Raw genomic sequence first — 23,902 nt, 5'->3', positions numbered from 1 at the left:
CCTGCAAGTTTAACAAAAACACAAACATACTACTGCAGGGGTCAGACACTACCCGCTCTCCCAGCCACTTTCACAGACATATACAGACAAACTGCTGCAGGGGCATTTATTGGAGGATAGCGTCAGACACACCTCCTCTCATTCTACGCTCCAACTCTCTCATTTTCCCAGAGTTTCTTTCAGACATGTACAACACTGGGATAAGCTCCAACACCGCTCTCAGAATGACCAAGTTCTTGGCAGACAAGCCAGCCTCAGAGGGTAATAGAATTCCTTATCCACAACGTTTCCAGGCTCCGGACCGCCGGGTATATCATTCACCTTCCAATAGTACCGCACCCGCAGCAGCCCCAGTGTACGGTCACACTCGATCAGGTAACCAGCCCGCTCAGCACCACCAACCATGCCTCCCCGTCACATACTCCACGGTCAGACGCTCGTCCCGGATCATGTCAATAATCACCATAGGACAATCATATTCCAGTACAGATTCACCCGTCAACAACTTTTCCCTCATAGCATAGGCTATTCTGAAAAACCACACTCGTACAACACAGGAGACACAGGAGAAACACCAACGGGAGGAACAAAGGGACCAGGAGCGAACGAGGGAGAATCAGGAGGATGAGGAGCAGACACAGGGGGCACAAAGGGACCGAAAGGCACAGAAAGACAGGGGGTGAACACAGGAGGCAAGGAGCAGGGGGAAACGGGGAGCCGGAGGGAACCCCAGCAGGCGAGGGGCGGAATCCGCAGGGGCCACAGGCGAGCGCAAGGAGGGAGCAGGAAGTAAGGCTGAAGGTGAGGAGGAAGGCGAAGGGAGCAATGGAGGAGCCAAGGAGGAAGATGAAGGGGGCACAGGCGAAGGGGAGGAAGGAGCATCAGCCGCGGCAGGCGAAGGCTGAAGGCCGCCGGCTGAGACAGAGGTAACCGATGAGGCGGAGGTAGGGGACCTGCAGTCGACCGACGAGGCGTCGGAGGTGGGACTGTAGCCAGCCGACAAGGCGCCGGAGGCGACCGCTGAGCCGAAGCCAGGGGGGGCGCAGGCGACCGCTGAGCCGCAGCCAGGGGGGCCGCAGGCGAGCTGGGGGGCAGGGCGGGCGGGACCCGGCGCAAGTGTCCCCTACCCTTCCGGGAGACCGAGAGGCAGGGACCCGGCCGTGGTCTGTCACACTGGGGTGATGGTGGAGGAGTCACGGGGGCAGCCATGGGGAAAGTCACGGGGGTAGCCACGGGGAAAGTCACGGGGGAAGCCAGAGGGGCAGTCACTGGGGCAGTCAGGGCAATCCCTGAGGGGTCCCACTCAAGCTCCCCCTCCAACTCCACTATGGAGGGAGGAGCATCAGAGCAGCATTCTGGGACCTCCTCAGGGACAAGGGCCTCGGGCGGTGCCGTCTCAGGCACAGCAGGGGTCACGGGGGATGCCGCAGGGGCCGCAGGAGTCCCGGGGAGCACAAGAGTCACGGGGAGCGCTGGGGGTTGCACAGGGGACTGGGCAGGAGGCGCAGGAATGGCCTCGGGCGGCACGCCAGCAGGGGGTAGTGCAGCTGGAGCAGGAGCCACAGGAACCTCGAGGGGCACAGCAGGCGCCACAGGAACCTTGGAGGGCGCTGCAGCAACCACCGACACAAGCACCTCTGGGGGCGTCGCAGGAACCTCGGGGGACACTGCAGGGGCCACGGGTGCATCTGCAGGCCATCAGACTCGGTACCAGCAGGGGGCACCGCAGGGGAGCACTCACCCCTGGCATGGGGACCGCGGGGAGCACAGGACCCACGGGGAGCTTAGCGGGGAACACAGGAACCTCCAGGGGAACAATCACCACTGACATGGGGACCGCAGGGAGCTCAGGAGTCACAGGGAGCTGAGCAGGGAGCTCAGGAGTCATGGGGAGCTGAGCGGGGAGCTCAGGAGTCACGGGGAGCATTGGGGGCGGTGCAGCAGCAGGGGCCTCGGGCGGTGCAGCAGCAGGGGCCTCTTCCTCTGCGGGAGGAGCCAGCTCTGACCGCAAATGTAGCAGCTTCCTCAGGGTCTCCTCCACCTTGGCTAGCTGCTGGAACAGGGATGCAGGAGTGACGGCGGCAAACTCCCTCCAGAGCTGCTCCAGGAGCGGAACTGCCTCTGGGGAGTCTCTTATGCTAGAGACTATACTAGCACCCGCCCTTGAGGGTGAAAAACCTCCTAGCCATCTCCAGGCAGGGTCGTGGCTCAGGAACCATGGGGGGCGCTGCAGCCTGAGGAACCATGGGGGGAACTGCCCGCTTCAGAAACTGCGGAACCCGCGGGATAGTGTCCTTAATGGACCTGGCCCCTTTAAGGGCCAGGCGCGTCCCGGTGAAGGGGCAAGCAGCTGCAGGCTTTGGCAGCGAAGCGGTGGGCGGACGCCCGAAGCCAGTCCGCTCAGGTGAAGCAGCGGTGACGTCACCCGCGAACACCGCCGGTTGAGAATCAGGCGAGGATTCTCCCACCGTGCAGCAGGGTAAGCGGCAGAAACAGAGACGGCCCCCAGACAGACCTCATGCGTGTCCTCCCGTCTTCTACTTCTCCGCTTCTTTCTTCGCGTTCCTGCTGCTGCAAGACCAGGCACCTCGTGAGCCGGCTTTGATGGCCAGTCAGCCTCCGGCCAGTACAGGCTGGGGTCTACCAGGGTCTCCCTTGGCCACCACCTGATTCACAAAGCACCAAACCCCTGACATTCCCCTTGTGGGTGGTGGGCACACCTGGGGGTAGTCCCGCGTAACTCTTTCAGGCTGGGCCCAGGCGGGCCCCACAGGCCAAGGTCCAGCCACCAGGCACTCGCCAACAAGCCCCTCCCCCAGGCCTGGTGCCAAAGTGGGGCCACGCAGGTATGGACGGAGCACGGGAATCAGGGGCTCGCAGACCCAAGAAATTCCTGTGAAACAATCAGCACTGTGGTCCAATCAGTAAGATAGATTGTACTTTTAATCGCAAATAAAATTAACTTTGAAAATGAACATTGATACATTGACTAAGGAGTGCAGGAGAGAAGTCCCATAAAGCAAGGAAGAAGCCCCTTATTAATGAGAAACAGAGAACAGCGTTGTCCCAGCCCCCCGGGCAGACCAAGGGACCCAGCAGCCCTGCCGCTGGTCGTGGGACCCCAGCCACATGCCACGAGAAAGGCTACACACCGGCCCCAGCAGGTGGAGGAGGAAGACCCCGAAATGGCCCCCCCACGACTGTGAGGCAGGAGCACCCCGACAACCTGAGGCAACATTGCACCCCCACCAGGGACCAGTCACGCAGGCACGGACAGAGCACGGGACCCAGGGCCCCGCAGACCTGGGAGCCACCCAACTGCCGGAAAGGCGCCACCAACCACCCCCCCCCCCCCCCCCCGCTCAAGGGCGCAGCCACGTTCCCTGGTAGCCCCAGGGAAAGTTATGACGTGGATGATGTTGTGATATACAGTGGTACCTCAGAACTCAAAACTAAATCCTTTCAGAACTTGGGTTCAAATCCTAAAAATAATGAAAACCAATTAATTGGTTCCTGGCCCCAAAAAATTGCACCTAAATATGTTTTTTTTAGCATTTAAACACAAAATGAACAGGATAAAACAAGAAGAGCCTTTTTTTTTCTTTATGGCTTCCAAAACGATAAAGAGTGTACCCCAACACTATCCCTGTCCTGCCCCGATTGTCCGCTCCTTCCGTGTGCCACGCCCCCTCGTTAACCTCGTGTGGAATCCCCATGTGATCAGCTGTTTCTGGTTGTTGTCATTGTCCTGCGTATTTAGTCCATGTTTCAGTTTCTTTCCCCAGTTCGGTCATTGTATTGCTCGTCTGCGTTTTGCCTGCCTTACCTGTAAATAAACCCTGTATTCCCCGATACCCTGACGTGTGTTCCGTTCCGTCCCCGCTCGGCACAACAGTATTATTATAATTAAATGTATTAATTTATTATTAATGATATAAAAATAATTAATAAGAAATCTTTATTTATATGTATTTTATTATATAATAATAATTACTGTTACTAATATTTTTACTGTCTAAATATATGTATTCAGCTAGTGTAAACATGCACGATGCTATCACAGCGAATGTGAGGCTGAGACTGAAGCGTTACCCTTTGTTTCCACTGAGAGACATGTCGCGTGACTCATGTCCCTGCGTGTACAAATTATCTTAGGTCGGCATTCACGGTTCGACTTCAGAGATTCAGATCGAGTTCTAGGTCATTTTTTTTAAGAAATTCGAGTTCTAATGAGTTCGAGTAATGAGGTACCACTGTATATATGTATGCTCTATTAAGCACCCCCACTCTCCGCGGTGGGGCAGCGGGAACCCTGTCCCATGTGCCCAGGACGCAAGGAGGCAACATCTGGGGGTATTGCCACTTTCCAAGGGTGGCGCCCACTCACCCTGGCCCAGGGGGGCAGCCGGAACCCCATCCGAGCGAAGCCATGCCAACACACCACACACACATACAAATATCCTTTCTCATCAGACACACTGGCCTGAGACCAAGGTACCCCACCCATTACCCGCCAGTGCCCAAGCCAATCTCACCAAGAGAGGCTACCCAACTGCCCCGACCCCTCCACCCCCGGAGGCAAGCTGGTGCCGACCCACCCCGCGCAAACGAGACCCCCGCCCAGGGAGCAAGCCGCCCCCAGGACCCCACAGACCCCACACTCCAGCCTGCACCTGCACTGCCCCAGCCACCCGGCACCCCCCGCCAAAGGCTGCCAGCAGCCCCACCCGCAGCCACCTGGCAGCCCACCACAACTCCACAGCCCCACCATGCCAGGACCAACTTGCCAACTTCTCTGAGACAACATCTGTGTGTGTATGACCAGAGCAAAGCAGAAGTCCAACTCCAGGATGACGCATCAATACAGTATGTGCCATTGCCAGAAGGTTTGCTGTGTCTCCCTGCATAGTCTCAAGGGCATAGAGGAGATTCCGGGAGACAGGCAGTTACTCTATGAGAGCTGGACAGGGCCATAGAAAGTCCTTAACCCATCAGTAGGACCGGTATCTGCTCCTTTGTGCATGGAGGAACAGGATGAGCACTGCCAGAGCCCTACAAAATGACCTCCAGCAGGTCACTGGTGTGAATGTCTCTGACCAAACAATCAGTAATAGACTTCATGAGGGTGGCCTGAGGGCCTAACATCCTCTAGTGGGCCCTGTGCTCACTTCCCAGCACCATGGAGCTCAATTGGCATTTGCCATAGATTACTATAATTGGCAGGTCAACCACAGGGCCCCTGTGCTTTTCACAGATGAGAGCAGGCTCACCATGAGCACATGTGACAGACGTGAAAGGGTCTGGAGAAGATGTGGAGAACGTTATGCTGTGTTTTTTCTAAATTTTAAATTGACTTAATATTGGCCTAAGTTATGGGTAATTGGTCTCACATATCACCAGTAATTGGAATTGGTGTCAGCTTTTAAAAAATGATAATCTGTGGATCCCAAGTTATGACTAATAAAAACAGGAAAATATTCTTGTTGTGCTTATTTCTTTTTTACTGTGCTGCATTTTCATTGAATATGCATTTGTTATAAGTAATGAGATGCAGCACAATAGAAAGAACATACTGACTACACATATGTTCTTTATAGCAAAAGAACATGTCTCTCATGTCTTTTTGGCTTGTGTTTTGTATATTACGTGTTTGTAAATTTTTAAGCCAAGATATTTGTAACTTCCTATCATTATATATGTATATATATTTTTTTTTAAGAAATTAGACTTTAATCCACTACCTAACCAGTGACTTTCACACAACACAACAGACAAAATGACTCATAATACATATTTAACAACTTGAAAACACACTTACCTCTGGATTTTTGGACTTGGCATAAACCACATCCATAGCCTTACAACTGGCATTGACAGCATGAGCTAGCTCCTGCTCTATGTCCTGGTGCGACTGGGCAATTTCCCGAATACTGAGTACAAATACGAAAAGAAAAAAAAAACACATCTTATGCATGTCTCGTTGAGCAAAGCAGAATATATTGGTTAGCATACATAGACCTAGGAACTCTGTCTCACCTGTGAATGAAGGCTCCAGCTGCCTGACCAAAAAGGTTGATCTGAGCTGCCTCTTCCTCTGACACAATCTCTGGTGGTAGTGCATGCTGGGATGAAGGACGAGGGAACTCACATTTCTGCTTGTCCTCCCAAGACTTGAGTGTATTTTCAAATGCCTAAGTAATAATAATGGGTTATTTTTCACATTTACCACCTAATGTTCTTGTGCTGGTTACAGACATTGTTCACAATAAGTAACAGAACAGTGAACAAGAAACAAGTGAACAAGGAAATCTACCGATTAAAGAACTTTTTGTTCAAATGTACATAAAACCTGAGAATTTTTCTTTTCCACAATGATGTCTCTTGTACATCGTCTTATTTTCTTCTGGGAGACACCTGTATCATTTCCAATCAAGAAGAAACTTGCTGGTTGAATAAAAGTAACTTTAAGTCAAAATTTGCCAGGGGTATGAATAATTCTGGGCTTGACTGTATATTTAGACAGTAAAAATACATTTAGACAATGATTGACAGTAACAGTAATTATTATATAATAAGATACATTTAAAAATAAAGATTTCTTATTGTTATTTTAATATCAATAATAAACCATTTATACGTTTAATTATAATAATATTGTCCTGCCGAGCTGGGATGGAATGGAGACAAAGGCGCAGTCGTCAGGGTATCGGGGAATACGGAGTTTAATTCCAGGTAAGGCAGGCAAAACGCAGACGGACAATACAATGATTGGGGAAACAAACTGAAATGCGGACGAAATACAGAGGGCTAATGAAAACAACCAGAAACAGCTGATCACACGGGGATTTCATACGAGGTTAACGAGGGGGCGTGGAACACGGAAGGAGCGGACGATCGGGGCAGGACACATTGTTTTTTTAACTTTACACATTGTTTTGATTTATTTTGAAGATGGTGCCATGTATCAGGATAATAATGTGCAAATACACACAGCAAGACTGGTGACACAGCGATACCCTGAGAAAGATACCGCCCCCATCACTACTCCCCGGGTGCTGAACTAGCTGCCCCCTGCTATGCCACAACGTCACATATGGGTTAAATGCAGAGGACACATTTTGTTCTTGTACATTGTGTGCTATGGTTTGTCACCAATGACCACTGATCACCAAATTCCAAATTTTAAATATGACCGGAAGTCATACCCTATGGCTCCCCACATCATGATGCAAATGGTAAATAAAAAGAGAATGCAATGACATGGAAATCTCATAAACCCATATTTTATTCATAACAAAACATAGAAAACATATCAAATGTTTAAACTGAGAAAATTTATAATTTTAAGGAAAAAATAAGATAATTTTGAATGTCATAAGAACATAAGAAATTTACAAACGAGAGGAGGCCATTCGGCCCATCAAGCTCATTTTGGGAGAACTTAATTAATAGCTCAGAGTTGTTAAAATCTTATCTAGCTTATCTAGGAACTCATGGTTTTAGCTTGTGCTTCACTAGCAGGAACACTATTCCATACTCTAACTACATGCTGTATAAAGAAGTACTTTCTCAAATTCATTTTAAAATGTTCTCCCGCTAATTGAGTACTGTACTTAAGTAGACTTTTTGAGTATTTGTATTTCACTTGAGTAGTATTTTTTTGGAAACTTATGACTTTCACTTCACTACATTTGAAAGACAAATATACTTTTTACTTCACTACATTTCTATAAAGGGTCTCGGTACTCATTACTTTTATTTCTGAAAGTGGATGGTTTTTCCCCCTTTTCTAAAACGTGATTGTTTTTTTCCCGGGTGACAGCCTATCAGTAATCAGTACAGTTATGTCATGTCTGAAATTAAGTTCAACGCCGGTATTGCATTTCTGCAATGCGAGACGATGAACGGAGACGATGATTCTTCGGTGCCATTTTTGCCCCCCTTAGCCATATCTTGATAAAATGCTTATATTTTCTGAAAGCATTAAGGATTCATTTTGTTTTAAGTGTGTGCTGAACTATTTAACAGCCTACAAAAGCTCGCCCTCCAACCTGCGCAAACATAATGAGGTATATTTAAAACAAAGCTGAGGACTGGCTTTGGATGATGGTTGAATGAAGATTGATAATGTTTTCTCAATATAAAATCAACTATGATGAGTAAAAACATGGATTCACATTCTCCCTCGCCCAGACACGGGTCACTGGCCACCCCACCCCGAGCCAGGTCTGGGGGTGGGGCTCGATGGTGAGCGCCTGGTGGCCAGGCCTGCACCCATGGGGCCTTGTCGGGCACAGCCCGAAGAAGGCACATGGGTCCCCCCTCCAATGGGCGCACCACCTTAGGAGGGGACAAACTGGTTGGGTGCAGTGCAATTTGGGCAGTGGCCAAAGGCGGGGACCTTGGCGGTCCGATCCTCAGTTGCAGAAGCTAGCTCTAGGGACATGGAATGTCACCTCTCTGGTGGGGAAGGAGTCTGAGCTTGTGCGTCAGGTTCTGACTAGATATAGTCGGGCTCACCTCGACGCATGGCTTGGGCTCTGGAACCAGTCTCCTTGAAGGGGGTTGGACCCTCTTCCACTCTGGAGTTGCTCACGGGAAGAGGCGCCAAGCAGGGGTGGGCATACTTATTGCCCCCTGGCTGAGCACCTGTACATTGGGGTTTACCAGGATGGACAAGAGGGTAGCCTCCCTTCGCCTTCAGGTGGGGGGACAGCTCCTGACTTGTTTGCGCCAAACGGCAGTTACCCACAATACCCACCTTTTTTGGAGTCCTTGGAAGGGCTGTTGGAGATTGCTCCTCCTGGAGACTCTCTTGTTCTGCTGGGGGACTTCAATGCTCACGTGGGCAATGACAGTGAGACCTGGAGGGGCGTGATTGGGAGGAACGCCCCCCCGATCTGGTGTTTTGTTATTGAACACCATGTTCAAGCATAAGGGTGTCCATATGTGTACTTGGCACCAGGACATACTAGGCCGCAGTTCAATGATTGACTTTGTGGTTGTGTCATTGGACTTGCGGCTGCATGTATTGGACACTCAGGTGAGGAGAGGGACGGAGCTGTCAACTAATCACCACCTGGGGGTGGATTGGCTCCGCTGGTGGGGGAGGAAGCCGGTCAGACCTGGCAGACCCAAGAGTATAGTGCAGGTCTGCTGGGAACGTCTGGCGGGATCCCCTGTCAGAAGGAGCTTTAACTCCTACCTCCGGCAGAACTTCGCCCATGTCCCAGTGGAGACAGGGGACATTGACTCAGAATGGGCTATGTTCCGCGCCTCCATTGTGGAGACGGCTGACGGGAGCTGTGGCCATAAGGTGGTCGGTGCCTGTCGCGGTAGCAATCCTCGAACCCACTGGTGGACACCTGTGGTGAGGGATGCCATCAAGCTGAAGAAGGAGTCCTATCAGGCCTTTTTTCGCCTGTGGGACTCCAGAGGCAGCTGATGAGTACCGGCGGGCCAAGCGGAGTGCAGCTTCGGTGGTCACTGAGGCAAAAACTCGGGTATGGGAGGAGTTTGGCGAGGCCATGGAGAACGACTTCCGGACGGCTACGAGGAGATTCTGGTCCACCATCCAGTGGCTCAAGGCGGAAAAGCGGTGCAGCATCAACACTGTTTATGTTGGGGATGGTGCACTGCTGACCTCAGCTTGGGACGTTGTGGGTCTGTGGAAAGAATACTTCGAAGAACTCCTCAATCCCACTGACACGCCTTCCAATGAGGAAGCAGAGTCTGGGGACTTGGGGGTGGACTCACCTATCTCTGAGGCGGAGGTCGCTGAGGTGCTTAAAAAGCTCCTCGGTGGTTAAAAAACTCCTTGGTGGCTGGGCCCGGGGGGTGGATGAGATCCGCCCGGAGTTCCTCAAGGCTCTGGATGTTGCGGGGCTGTCTTGGTTGACACGCATCTGCAGCATCATGTGGACATCGAGGGCGGTGCCTCTGGATTGGCAGACCGGGGATACCAACTATAGGGGGATCACACTCCTCAGCCTCCCTAGTAAGGTCTATTCAGGGGTGCTGGAGAGGAGGGTACGTCGGATAGTCAAACCTCAGATTTAGGAGGAGCAGTGTGGTTTTCGCCCTGGCCGTGGAACAGCTCTAATAATAATAATAACAATAATAATAATTAATTTTATTTGTATTGCACTTTATATTTTATATCTCAAACTGCTACAGAGTAAAAACAAAGTAATAAAACAGGAGAATCTATAAAATACTTTAACAAAATGTCTTTATAAAAAGATGAGTTTTTAGGTTTCATTTAAAAGCATCAGTCGACTGTGGGGCTCTCAAGTAGTCAGGGAGGGCGTTCCACAGCCTCGGCACCACAGATGAAAAAGCCCTATCACCCATGCTGCGGAGCATGGTTCTGGGGACTTGGAGGGTGTTAGTGTGTACCAGGGTTGGGGCCATTCCAGAATGCATCGATCAATTCCAGTGCAACTCCGGAAATGGAACTGGAGCTGGGATTGGAAAAAAAACTACGGAGAACAGAATTGGAGTTGAATTTGAATTTCAGGGAGATTTAAGTTCCAACACCAGTTCCATTTCCTGATTGGAACTGGTTTATCTTTCCATTGCTATGCCGATGACACTCCTGGTGTGTATAGAGCGGAGGGTGCGTGAGGAGGTATGGGGGGTGAGGAGTTGTTGTAAGTAAAGGGGGGCAAGTCCATAGATGCACTGATGGGTGAGGAGGGAGACCTTGTACTCTATCCTCAGTGGAACAGGGAGCCAGTGAAGGGTTTTCAAGATGGGGGTGATGTGGTCATGCTTTCGCACCCTCATCAGGATCCTGGCAGCGCTGTTCTGAATATACTGAAGTCTCTGGATACTCAGTAATTCAGCCTGGAGGGGACAAAGGCATGGATGAGCTTCTCTGCATCTGCCAGGGTGAGTGTTGGGGCGGAGTTTGGCGATGTTCTTGAGGTGGTAGAACGATGACTTACAGAGGTGTTTGATGTGGGTGTCAAAGGTAAGTTGAGGGTCCATTTTAACACCCGAATTAGTGACAGATGTGGAAAGGGTGATGTTTTGGCCAGAGAAAGTGATACTGGTGATTGTAGAAGAGCGGAGATGGTGTGGTGTGCCAACTAAGATGGCTTCTGTTTTGGATCTGTTCAGCTGAAGGAAGTTGAGCCTCATCCATGCCTCTATCTCTTCCAGGCAGGTTGTCAGTGTGGATGTTGGCAGAGGAGCAGTAGAGGAGGTGGGGGTAGTCCTGAGGTAAAGCTGAGTGTCATCGGCATAGCAAGATAAACCATGTCTGCTAATGACATTTCCAAGGGGAAGCATGTAGATGGTGAAAAGGATGGGTCCTAGCACAGAGCCCTGTGGGACACCCCAGGTGACATTGCGGGTGTGAGATTTTGCGCTGCCCAGGGCGACATGCTCAGTTCTGCTGGTCAAGGATTGATGTGAACATTTCCTGAGAGTCCAATGGTGTACTGCAGGCAGTAAAGGAGGATGCTGTGGTCTTGTGTCAAAAGCAGCTGTCAGGTCAAGGAGGATAAGTACAGAAGGGGAACCAGTATCTGCTGTCATCAGAAGGTTATTGGTGACCCTGACCAGGGCTGTTTCGGTGCTATGGCCAGGGCGGAAAACAGACTGAAACTTTTCAAACAGGTTATTCAGTTTGAGGTGATCATTAAGTTGTGCTGCAATGCAGAAGGAATATAGCCAGCCAGGAGGGAGTGGTTTATGATCCTGGTGATGAGTGGAGAGATGGCAGATGTTGGCCTTCAGCAGGGCTGAGGGAAAAGGATTAAAGGAACTGGTAGCCGGTTTCATTTTCCTGATGACGTCCTCCACCTCTTCCCATGTGGCAGCAGGTGAAGGAGGTTTGAGAAGGTGATTTATAGTTGAAAAAAGTTTTTTGGAGTTCCTGGAGCTGTTGAGAATGATGGTGGAATAGAACCTGGACCGTGCAACCTTCAGAGCTTCTGCATACACCCTCTTGAGTTTCCTGTAAGCCTGTTTGTGGACAGTCAGCCCAGAGGCCTTGAGCTGCTGCTCAAGGACATGCCCAGCCGTCTTCATTTTTCGCAGCTCGCAGGTGTACCAAGGTGCTGAGCACGAGAATGGGACGGACCTGGATGTTAAGGGGGCATGGAAGTCCAGGAGACTGCTCAGGGACTGGTTGTAGAAATCCACGAGGTCAGCAACAGAGAGGGAGCTGGTAGGGTCAGAGGAGAGAAATTAAAGGTCCAGGGCCAGGGCATCCGCATTGATGTTCTTCAGATTTCTGAAATGGAGAGAAAGGGCCAGAGAAAGGCAGAGTTGGGTTTTGGAGGTTGGTAGATAAGGAGAACAGTCATCGGAAAAATGGGCTTACATTTAAATGCAAGCCACTCGCAGAAAGATGTTGCAGGTATCAAGAGAGGGGATAACCCCAGGTCCTGATGGTGGATGGTAGCTGGGCCACCACCATGCCCAGTGCTGTGAGCTGCCTCCAAGTAACCGTAGCCAGGTGGACAGGCTTCATTTAGGGAAGAGTAAACCTCTGACTGGTGCCAGGTTTCTGTCAAACACATGAAGTCAAGTACTTTCTCCCTGATGTGTTCTTCAATCAGTGTGGATTTATTGCTGAATGATTGAGAGTTGAACAGTTCAAATTTGACCAATGACTGTGGAGTAAACCTCTGTACAGGTCACAGAACATTAAAATCCACTACACGGAACTTAGAGTCCACTCCACAAAATAAATCCAGCCGGGGATGTGAGGATCTTGCAGTGTTTCTCTCAATGGCTCAGGTGATTCCCATGCTGGAGTGCAGAGATCTCGCGATACTTCCAGTGCTGATAGTAGTTGGAGCGACGGTGCTCTGATGACATGTCAGACGTGTGACAGGTGACCAGAAAGGTGGAATGTTGGTAGCAGAGCACTTTGGCTGGTTATGGAAGATGAACTTTCGACCGGAGCCTCTATGAATGTAACGAGGACGGCGAAGGAGTCCAAGTTCTTTGATGAAGGGGATGTTAATTCCAGGAGTGGCTGAGGGATTAAGTCAGCAGAGTTGTGAGCTGGAACAGCTGAACGCCATACTGACCTAAAATCTGTAAAATCCAAAGCAGACGGTAAAACAGAATATCCGGGTAACAGGTGAGTAGACAGAAAAAACTTGATAAAATCCGTAAAATCCAAAGCAGACTGTCACCCTGATCGTGCCGATCCTCCTGTGCCACGCCCCCCTCGTTAACCTCATGAGGATTCCCAGTGTTTAACAGCTGTTTCTGATTGTTGTCATTAGTCCAGTGTATTTAGTCCGCATTTCCGTTCGTTTCCCCAGTCTGGTCATTAACGTTACGTGTCTTGAAGTGTGTTACCCCGGCAATAAATCCCTTTTGTGCATATTCACGGCTTCCGTCACCTGCTTCCCATGTTGGATTATGACACAGACGGTAAACAGGTGAGTAGACAGCAAAAACTTGATAAAAATCCGTAAAATCCAAGGCAGACGGTAAAACAGTACAAGAAAAACTTTCAGAAAAAGTATGAAACTTTCTAACTAAAACTAAAAGTAAAATAGTAAATTAATAATATTAGACTCAGAGGGAGAAGCAGCGAACATTCAACGCCAGCATCCTCTCCCCTCACAATATAAACTGTATAGTCAGACCATGATGTTGTGCATCTATACTCTCGGCAGGGTCCTGGAGGGTGCGTTGGAGTTTGCCCAACCAGTCTAAATGTGCTTTGTGGACTTGGAGAAGGCATTCGACTGCATCCCTCGGGGAGTCCTGTGGGGAGCGCTCCAGGAGTATGGGGTGCCGGGCTACCTTATAAGGGCTGTTCGGTCCCTGTAAAACCGGTGTCAGAGCTTGGTCCGCATTATCGGCAGTAAGTCGGACTCGTTTCTGGTGAGGGTTGGACTGCCCTTTGTCACCGATTCTGTTCATAACTTTTCTGGACAGAATTTCTAGGTGCAGCCAAGGTGTTGAGGGTGTCCGGTGTAGTGACCTCAGGATTAGGTCTTTGCTTATTGCAGATGATCTGGTTCTGTTGGCCTCATCAGACCATGACCTTTGGCTCTTACTGGAGCAGTTCGCAGCCGAGTGTGAAGCAGCTGGGATGAAAATCAGCACATCCAATTCCGAGACCATGGTCCTTCCGGGTCGGGAAGGACCTAGTTTAAGTATCCTGGATCTTGTTCACGAGTGAGGGAAGGATGGAGTGGGAGATCAACAGGTGGATCAGTGCGGCATCAGTAGTGATGCTGGCGCTGCATTAGTCTGTCATGGTAAAGAAGGAGCTGAGCCAAAAGGCAAAGCTCTTGATTTACCAGTCAATCTACGTTCCTACCCTTACCTATGGTCATCAGCTATGGGTAGTGACCGAAAGAATGAGACGTGAGTACAAGCAGCCGAAATTAGTTTCCTCCGCAGGGTGACAGGGCTCTCCCTTAGAGATAGGGTGAGGAGCTTGGTCATTCGGGAGAGACTCAGAGTAGAGCCGCTGCTCCTCCGCATTGAGAGGAGCTAGATGAGGTGGCTCGGATATCTGCTTAGGATGCCTCCTGGACGCCTCCCTGGTGAGGTGTTCCAGGCATGTCCCACTGGGAGGAGGCCCTGTGGAAGGCCCAGGACACACTGGGGGAACTATGTCTCTCGGCTAACCTGGGAACGCCTTGGGATTCCCCTGGAGGAGCTGGATGAAGTGGCCAGGGAGAGGGAAGTCTGGGTTTCCCTGCTGAGACTGCTGCCCCTGTGACCCGACCTTGGATAACCGGAAGATAATGGATGGATGGATGGATAAAAACAGCTCTTCCTGACCATGATGAGGGTCTTCGGCCAGCTGACAACTCATCATTTACTTCTAATGAAGAGGATTTCTACTCTAATATCAAGCATACACAGATACAGTTGACGACCAAGCAGTTAGATGCATACCTAACATGTGCAGCTGAAGGTGTGACTATGCTGAACGCTCTTCTTGCTGTATGTAAACTATCGCTTAAGCTAAACACAGCCCTGCCTGCCTCAGCAGCATGTGAGAGGCTTTTTAGTGCAGCTGGATTGATCTTTAGGCCAAGACAGGCAGCAATCAGCTCATGCAACTTTGAGAACCAGCTTCTGCTTAAGCTAAATAAGGACTTTTACAAGTTTGAGTAATTTGACCACACTGAGATTGTCTTGATGACTTGTTAAAAATAAGTTACTTGTTTTCTTTGTCAGCTCGGGTTGTGTTTCATTCTGTAACATTTTACCAATTTCTTATTCTAGAAGTTCTACAAGCTAGTCAGAGGCATTAGGTATTGTATGTGTTGTGCCAATAATGCAACAATGCGGTGAAAGAAAATGTACTTTTAATACTTAAATATTTTTAAAAGCAAGTACTTCAGTACTTTAACTTAAGTAAAAATTTGACTGCACAACTTTCACTTGTATTGGAGTAATATTTGACCAGTGGTATCCGTACTTTCACTTAAGTAATGAATGTAAGTACTTTGTCCACCTCTGCCTGTAGGAGGCTTTGCTTTTAAATCTGTTTATAATGGCCTGCATTCATTTTTCCTTCCACTTTGCGCAGAGGTCCAGTGCCTGATGCAGGTATACACCCCCAAAACATCAGCAAGCCTCCGCCATGTTTGACCATGGGAATAGTGTTCCTCTTGCCAGAGGCAGAGTTGTTTTCTTACCACATGCACCTGTGTGAATTATGACCAAATAATTCAATTTTGGTTTCGTCAGAACACATAATCTTGGTCCAAAATTCATCTGGTTTGTTCATATGTCCTTTAGGATACTCTAAGTGTGCTGCCTTGTGTCTGGAAGTAAGCAATGGCTTCCTGAATATTTTTCTTCCACACATTCCAGACTTGTGCAGACTGCACTTGACTGTGTAGATACAGTGGGGAAAATAAGTATTGAACGTGTCAACATTTTTCTCAGTAAATATATTTGTAAAGGATCTATTGACATGAAATTAACACCAGATGTCGTAACAACCCAAGTAATCCACACATACAAAGAAATCAAAACAAATAAGTACATAGATTAAGTTAGTGAAATAAAGTGAAATGACACAGAGAATAAGTATTGAACACGCTTACTGAAATTTATTTAATACTTTGTTGGTAATGACAGCTTTAAGACACCTCCAGTATAGAGAAACTAGTCGCATGCTTTGCTCAGGTGTGATTTTGGCCTATTCTTCCACACAAACTGTCTTCATATCTTGATGTTTATAGGGCCTCTCCTATGAACTCTGATCTTTAGTTATTTCCATATTCCATATTTCCATATTTGTGTGGAAGAATAGGCCAAAATCACACCTGAGCAAAGCATGCGACTAGTTTCTCTATACTGGAGGTGTCTTAAAGCTGTCATTACCAACAAAGTATTAAATAAATTTCAGTAAGCGTGTTCAATACTTATTCCCTGTGTCATTTCACTTTATTTCACACAACTTAATCTATGTACTTATTTGTTTTGATTTCTTTGTATGTGTGGATTTCTTGGGTTGTTACTGACATCTGGTGTAAATTTCATGTCAATAGATCCTTTAGAAATATATTTACTGAGAAAAATGTTGACGCGTTCAATACTTATTTTCCCCGCTGTATAGACCTTTATTCCATTTGCTCCCAAGGACTTCTTCAGGTCCCCTACTGTTTGTTTTGGATTCTTATATAGCTCTCGGGTAATTCTCCTCCAAGCTTTTTCAGTTACTTTTCTTGGTCTTCCACTCCTTGGTAGAGTCTTGCTACTAGTAGTCAAACTTGCTACTTTCTACTGCTGCCAGGTAATGACAGCAGCCACCCAGCCACACTTCCAGCCACTGTGGTAATCGCAAACATCCTATACAGTGTTTATCAACATATTGTAAAGTGTTCCTTTTCTGTGTCTAACCATATTTGCCCAAGCAGAATAGGCCTACTAAACACCAAAGTGTGTCAAACCATATTATATTCAACTTACAATATTTTCAGCTTATGATAAGTTCATTAGAACTTAACCCCATCATAGGTTGAGAAGCATCGGTATATACAAAGCTGGAGAAGTCAGAGAATGTATTAAATGTACTACAGATGCTGAAGGATAGATGCAAAATTCTTCTAATTGTCATTTGACTAATTTTCTGTCTCAAGAGTCTGCCGTGTATGTAGCATGATACCCACCCTGTCTCTGGTAAGGGTCTGTGTACGGTTCTTATGGATGATGCGGATGTAACCTGGTGGCTGTATCCAGGCCTCTCCATCCACTTGAACTGGAACACCCTCATCCCCAAGAATGGTGATCTTCACTGTCCGACACTGAAGAGGCACCAGAGACCAGCGAGCATAAGACCAATCTGCCTTGCTCCCATTGACCTGCTGGCTGTAACCACAGGTACACTGACCTGTGCAATACGATGGTGTTGGAGGTTGATAACTCGTGATACAGCCATCTGCATGCTGCCAAACACAGCGACAACTTCCAGGATCTTGTCATCAAATGAAGGAGAAGTGAATGTCTGAATAGCAAAAAAAAAATGTCATTAAATATTGGAACTGCTTCATAGTCAATATTAGATCAAAGTAAAAAGCTAATCTTAAGGTAAAAATGTAGAAATGACATTTTAAAGAAAGAGGAGATCACTATGTTTCAAATCACTGATGATAAAAGTTCACATTAATTTACAATTATTAAATTTCAGTTTTTCAGATATTTTAAAATATAGAGCTAAGTTTCTGGAAATATAGACACAAATTGTGCGATCAGTAATTACATCATCCTCCTTGGTGCCACCCCAGAAGTTAGTTCCACCAGCATAGCTTGGTATGTTGAGTACAGCAATGCCCTGCAGGCTGGGGAGTGGAATGGGTCTTCCGTCACACTGTGGACATATAGTAAGTTGGGTTGAATATGTAAGGATTAATGCACAACAAGCCGGTGGAGGTCACTGACATTTTTCCCTCATCTTTTCTGACAGTTTTTCACTAATTTTGCATTTGGCTATGGGCAGTGTCACTACTCGTAGCATGAGGTAATACCTGAACTCTACAGAGGTTGCATTGGTAGTCCACCTCCTTCAGGTTTGCTGTGTCTTCTAGCACAGTTTCAAGGGCATGGAGAAGATTCCAGGTGTCATGCCCTGCTTGTCCGATCCTCCTTTGTACCACGCCCCCTCGCTACCTCGTATGGAATCCCCATGTTACCATCCATTTCTCATTGTTCTTGACGTATTTACGTCCACGTTCGAGTATGTTTTCCGAGTCTGGTCATTGACATTGTGTTGCCGTTTGGTGATGCTTGTCTGCCTGTTTGATTAAACCCTGCGTTCACCTTATTCTGTGAGTCTCGCTCCTGTTTCCTCAGTCCGTGTTGCCCTCGATCCATAACAGAATGACCAGACTGGAAAGAAATACGCCTCCCCTCAGTGAGGCGGAATACCTCAGCTTAGTCAACAAGGTAATCTGCTGGGTTGGACAGCCCAAGGTTAAGGAGGACCCCGCGGAGCGAGCTATTTCTTCTGAGGATTTGCACTTCGCAGAGGAGGTGCGGAAGAATTTGACCCAGCTCAGAAGCTGGGTCGCTGAGGATGTGATCCGGCAGGCAAACATAAACTGTGGTTTTCCACCTTCCTTGCCATGCGAGCTCCTGGACCTCATAGCACCAGCTCGCAGGAGGAGAAGGAAGCGGAGAGACAGACGGGAAGACACACTGGGTCGATCTCTGCTACCTCACCTGCGGCATGTCAGGAGGAGCCCCTCCCGATACTCGACCAGACGGTGTTTGTGCATGAAGCCCATCTGGCCGCTGCTTCACCGGCTGTGCATGAAGCTCGTCTGCCTGCCGCTTCGCCCAAGCTTGTGCCCACAGCTTGTCCCTTCCAAGGGGACGTGCCTGGCCTTAAAGGGGGCCAGGACTATTGGGGATGCCATCCTGCGGGTCCCCTAGTTCTCAAAGGAGGTGGCGCCCGTGGTTCCTGTCTTGGCAGTTCCTGCTCCAGGGCCCGTGGTTCCTGTCCTGGAAGTTCCTGCTCCGGTGTCCATGGTTCCTGTCCCAGCAGTTCCTGCTCCGGCGCCCATGGTTCCTGTCCCCGAGGTGGTTCCTGACTCCCTGGTTCCTGCTCCCGTGATTCCTGTCCCGGAGGTTGTTCCTGGCTCCCCGGTTCCTGCTCCCATTGTTCCTGTCCTGGAGGTTCCTGGTGCCCCAGTTCCTGCTCCCATGACCCCGGCTCCCATCGCTGAGGAGGTTCCTGATTCCCTGGACCCTGCTCCTGCCCCAGTTTCCATGGCCCCAGTCCCTGTCCCCGAGGTCCTGGACTGTTGGACCACTGCTCCTCCCCCCTTAGTGGAGATGGAGGAGGACCCCTCTGGGATTTCCCTGATTGCCCCAGTGCACCCCTCCAGTGGGTCACCCCAACTGCCACCTCATTACAGCAGATCCCGGCCAGGTCCCTATCTCTCTGTCTCCCGGAGAGAGAGAGAAAGAGAGAGAGGACACCTGCGCTGGGGTCGGGTCCCACCCGCTCTACCCCCTGACTCGCCTTTGCTTCCTTGACCCCTGGCTTTGTGCCCCCTGTGTTTGCTCCCCGTCTCTCTGTCCTGCCATTTTCCCCTTCTGGTCCCTGTCCTCCGTTCGTTGGTGTACCCCTGGGTGTTGTGTCTCCGGGTCCTGTGTTTCTGTCTTTGGTGCCCTTGTTTCTGTCTACGTTGCCTGTCGTGTGTTGGTTATTATCTGAATTGTTCTCCTTGTGCCTGTTCTCTGTAAAAGGGTCTGAAGAAGCCGTGGAGAACGTTATGCTGCCTGTTACATTGATCGGCATGATTGGTTTGGTGGTGGGTCAGTGATGGTCTGGGGAGGCATATCCATGGAGGGACGCACAGACCTCTACAGGCTAGAAAACGGCACCTTAACTACCATTAGGTATTGGGATGAAATCCTTGGACCCATTGTCAGACCCTACACTTCTGCAATGGGTCCTGGGTTCCTCCTGGTGCGCAACAATGCCAGGTCTCATGTGGCGAGAGTATGCAAGCAGTTCCTGGAAGATGAAGGAATTGATATAATTGACTGGCCCCCACACCTCTGGGACATTATGTTTTGGTACATCTGACACTGCCAGGTTGCACCTCAGACTGTCCAGGAGCTCAGTGATGCCCTGGTCCAGATCTGGGAGGAGATTCCCCAGGACACCATCCATTGCCCGACGTTGTCAGGCATGCATACAAGCATGTAGGGGCCATACAAACTATTGAGTACAATTTTGAGTTGCTGCAATGAAATTTCGACTAAATGCACTAGTCTGCCTCATTTTTTTCACTTTGATTTTCAGAGTGTCTTTCAATTCAGCCCTCTGTAGGCTGATCATTTTCATTTCCATCAAATTATGTGGCATCCTTTCATTCCTAACACATTACCCAGTTCATATCAGTATAGATATCCAGAATGATATTTTTTCCCAATTAGATCCGATGTATTTTTAGTGTACCTTTAATTTTTGTGAGCAGTGTATTTTAAGAGATTACTGTCAGTCCTGCTATAACGTGTGATATCACAGTGCAAATCTGTTCAAATGTCACTGACATATTAGTACAATACAAGACAGAATCACATTTGTATTTGTGTGATTCTCTGTCATGGAGAAAAGCATAATACAAACTACAACATGATAAGGTCTTAGTGAGAAACACTACTTGTAATTCTTTTCATGTGAATCAGTCAAAATAATTTTCAAATGTAAAAGAATCAATCTTTATGGTGAAATTTATTAATGTATTATTTCTTATTTAAAATGTATATAATTACATTATTGACCATTGGTATCACTTTTTATAATATAATTCATTTTGTTTGGTGTTGGTAATTATGTTTTGGAGGTGGATTTTCCTAACCCTATTTTTCCCTTTGGATTTGTGTATTTTAGTATGCGATTTTAGTGAATGCGAGGTCATTTAAGAATGCATTATTTGTGTTGTAGCAGGACTGACTATATTCATGTTTAAAAACTGAAAATACATCTACTGGTAGAACTATTATTTAAGGTTTTGGTGGTATTATTGTAACACAGCATAGTTCACAACTAGTGGTGGCTTAAGGTTAGGGAAGCACATTTGCAAAGATTGTTGATTCGAATCGCCGACCAGCAAGGCACCACTGAGATACCCTGAGCAAGGTACCGCCCCTAAGCACTGCTCCCTGGGTGCTGAACTAGCTGCTCCCTGCTATGTCACAATGTCACATATGGGTTAAATGCAGAGAACGCATTTCATTGTTGTGCACTGTGTGCTGCGGTGTGTCAACAATGACCACAGATCCCCTAATTCTAAATTCTTATAACTGCTTCTAAGCCCAAAGACCAGTCTTTACGGACAAATGTGTAGTAACTGTGGTATATGTGGATTAATGCATACCAAGCCATGCATTATGCATGTATTTATTCCTTTTTAAACACAAGCTGGTGGAGGCAACAAAATCTGAATATAACAATACGTAATTTGTATTTCTATATTTCAAACACTGGACATTTTCCATTTCCTTAACAGGAACACTGAAAGGTAACGTGAAATTCATATCCAAGTTGTTAATTCTTGATTCAGGTTCTATAAAGAACTTTCATTATATACCAGTCAGCCAAAAATTTATCACCACCCGCCTAATATTGTGTAGGTCCGCTTTGTGCGGACAAAATAGCTCTGACCTGTTGAAGCATGGACTCCGCAGGACCTTTTATGGTCCGATACTCAATCGGACTGAGATCTGGGGAATTTTCAGGCCAAGTCAACACCAGTGGTGGAATGTAACAAAGTATTTGTACTTCGTTACTGTACTTAAGTACATTTTTACGTATCTGTACTTTACTTAAGTAAAAATAACAATGCATACTTTTTATTTTACTCCATTACATTTTGCGGCAATTATCTGTACTTTTTACTCCACTACAAAAATTGTTAGCCTATTGCATTCAGACGTTGTTTGCCATTTCCTACCAATCAGGTGGCTTTATTAGCTCCTGCAATGATGGCAGAGTGCACGTCAATTAGCAGCACGAGCTGGTAGACTGGCTTGATTTCAAGAAGACGAGACATTCAACATGGACCCAGAGCCAACATCGACTGAGCGTGAGCACGAGCCCTGCAGCTCTGAATCTGTTACTGCTCTTAACAGATGTGTTGAATAGTTTTGCAAGTACATAAATGATTTAAAGATATATCATGTCCTGATTAGTTTATCTTAATGGTATATTAGTGGGTAATACCTAGTAGATAACTTGTCATCCACATAATTCTAAGTTAGGGTACACACAGTATTGCAGAGTGCATGCACAATAAGGACACCAATACACATATACTGTATAGTTGCTTGTAATTATTACGAGCAATGACATTGGTAGAGGCGTAAGTCAGTATATCTACTATTCTTTTACAAAATGACACACCCACCCCAGAAGTTGAGACAAACCATTGCGTGAGTACTTTTACTTAAAAAAAATGCTTTAAAGTAAATTTAAAAGTAAGTACTTAGTACTTTCACTTAAGTAAGATTGTTGATGTAGCACTTGTACTTTTACTTGAGTACATATTTTGCAGGATATTTGTACTTTTACTTAAGTACTAAGCTTCAGTACTTCCTCCACCACTGGTCAACACCTTGAACTATTTTTCATGTTGCTCAAACCATTCCAGCAGTGTGCCAGCAATGATCTTACTTCGTTGGGCCCTTGAGCAGGACCCTTAACCTGCAATTGCTTCGTCCTGGGTATGACGTTAATCTACATCCAGCCATGCAAGGAGGTCCTCCAACTTACAGGGAAATTTGGGGGTTGATGGCAGGATTGGCACTCCAGCCACCGGAAAAAACTCACAATGGTCCATTCCGACTAGTTTGGTGCTGAGGTATCAACCACTGCATGGCTGCACTCAGGTTCTCGTCCCTGAGGTAGTTTGTCATGTAGTGGGTGTGGCAATGCACTGTAAATAATTAGTGAACTCCCCTTACCTCTCTCTCAAACCATTCCTGACCATTTTTTGCAGTGTGGCAGGGTGCATTATCTTGCTGAAAGAGGTCACCAGGGAATACTATTGCCATGAAGGGGTATACTTGGCCTGCAACAATGTTTAGGAAGGTGGTACATGTCAAAGTAACATCCACACTAATTCCAAGACCCAGGTTTCCCAGCAGAACATTGCCTGGAGCATCACATTGCCTCTGCTGCCTTCTTTTCATAGTGCATCCTGGTGCTATCCCTTCCTCAGGTAATTCAGGCACACGGACCCATCTGTCCACATGATGCAACAGAAAACATGACTCCTCAGACCACACTACCTTCTTTCATTGCCCCATGGGCCAGTTTTGATGCTCACATGTCCATTGTAGGCACTTTTTAAAATAACTTTTTATTTTCATTTTCATTAAACAAACATCAAAAACAATATACAACAAAAACAAGAACAAGGCCTGCAATTAAAAAAGACAAAAAAACAGTAATCTTTCCAAAACCAATTATTCATCCCTCTCTTCAACCACTTGTCCCAGTCAGTCTCAAACTTTTCTTCCTTCATTCTTAACCTGTAAGTCAGTCTTTCCATGTCTTTTATTTCATCTACTATCCTCTCCCATTGTTCCTGTGTAGGAGTGTCTACCCTAAGCTATTTCCTAGTGATGGCTTTCTTCCCAGCAGCAAGCAGGATTCTAGTCAAATATTGGTCCCCTTTAACCACCGCTCCATGAATACAACCTAAATACAACACTTTACAAGTTGATGGAATCTGGTATCCTAAGACCTTGCAGTGAGCTGAATGGATTCCATCCCATAAGGGTTGAATGTTTTTACAATTACAAAAGATATGTGTGTGATCTGGGTTTGTGTGACCACATAGTCTCCAGCATGACTGATCTATCTTTGTTTGTTTACTTTTAATTTTAGGTGCAATAAAGAATCTAATTTGGTTCTTCCAGATAAACTGCCTCCATT

At 47.5% G+C, this 23,902-nt stretch overlaps 1 protein-coding gene across 10 annotated transcripts in view; it reads right to left on the bottom strand.

The window, feature by feature from the left end:
• The window catches only part of LOC111837883 (diacylglycerol kinase delta), a 267,917-nt gene that overhangs the window by 83,791 nt on the left and 160,224 nt on the right, over positions 1-23,902 (bottom strand). For all 10 annotated transcript variants that reach the window (XR_011983247.1, XR_011983246.1, XR_011983248.1 and 7 more), the window contains exons 20-24: positions 17,711-17,818; positions 17,342-17,455; positions 17,121-17,255; positions 6,037-6,191; positions 5,819-5,930 (exon numbers count right to left, since the gene is read on the bottom strand). Coding sequence is in view for 5 of the 10 variants with exons in the window: in XM_072701297.1 (XP_072557398.1) it covers positions 5,819-5,930; positions 6,037-6,191; positions 17,121-17,255; positions 17,342-17,455; positions 17,711-17,818 (624 nt within the window). In the remaining 5 variants the exon portion in view is untranslated. The remainder of the gene's footprint in view (positions 1-5,818; positions 5,931-6,036; positions 6,192-17,120; positions 17,256-17,341; positions 17,456-17,710; positions 17,819-23,902) is intronic.

This window comes from Paramormyrops kingsleyae, chromosome 17, assembly GCF_048594095.1.
Source record: "Paramormyrops kingsleyae isolate MSU_618 chromosome 17, PKINGS_0.4, whole genome shotgun sequence".
NCBI lineage: Eukaryota > Metazoa > Chordata > Actinopteri > Osteoglossiformes > Mormyridae > Paramormyrops > Paramormyrops kingsleyae.
This window is presented reverse-complemented; position numbering and strand designations above follow the sequence as displayed.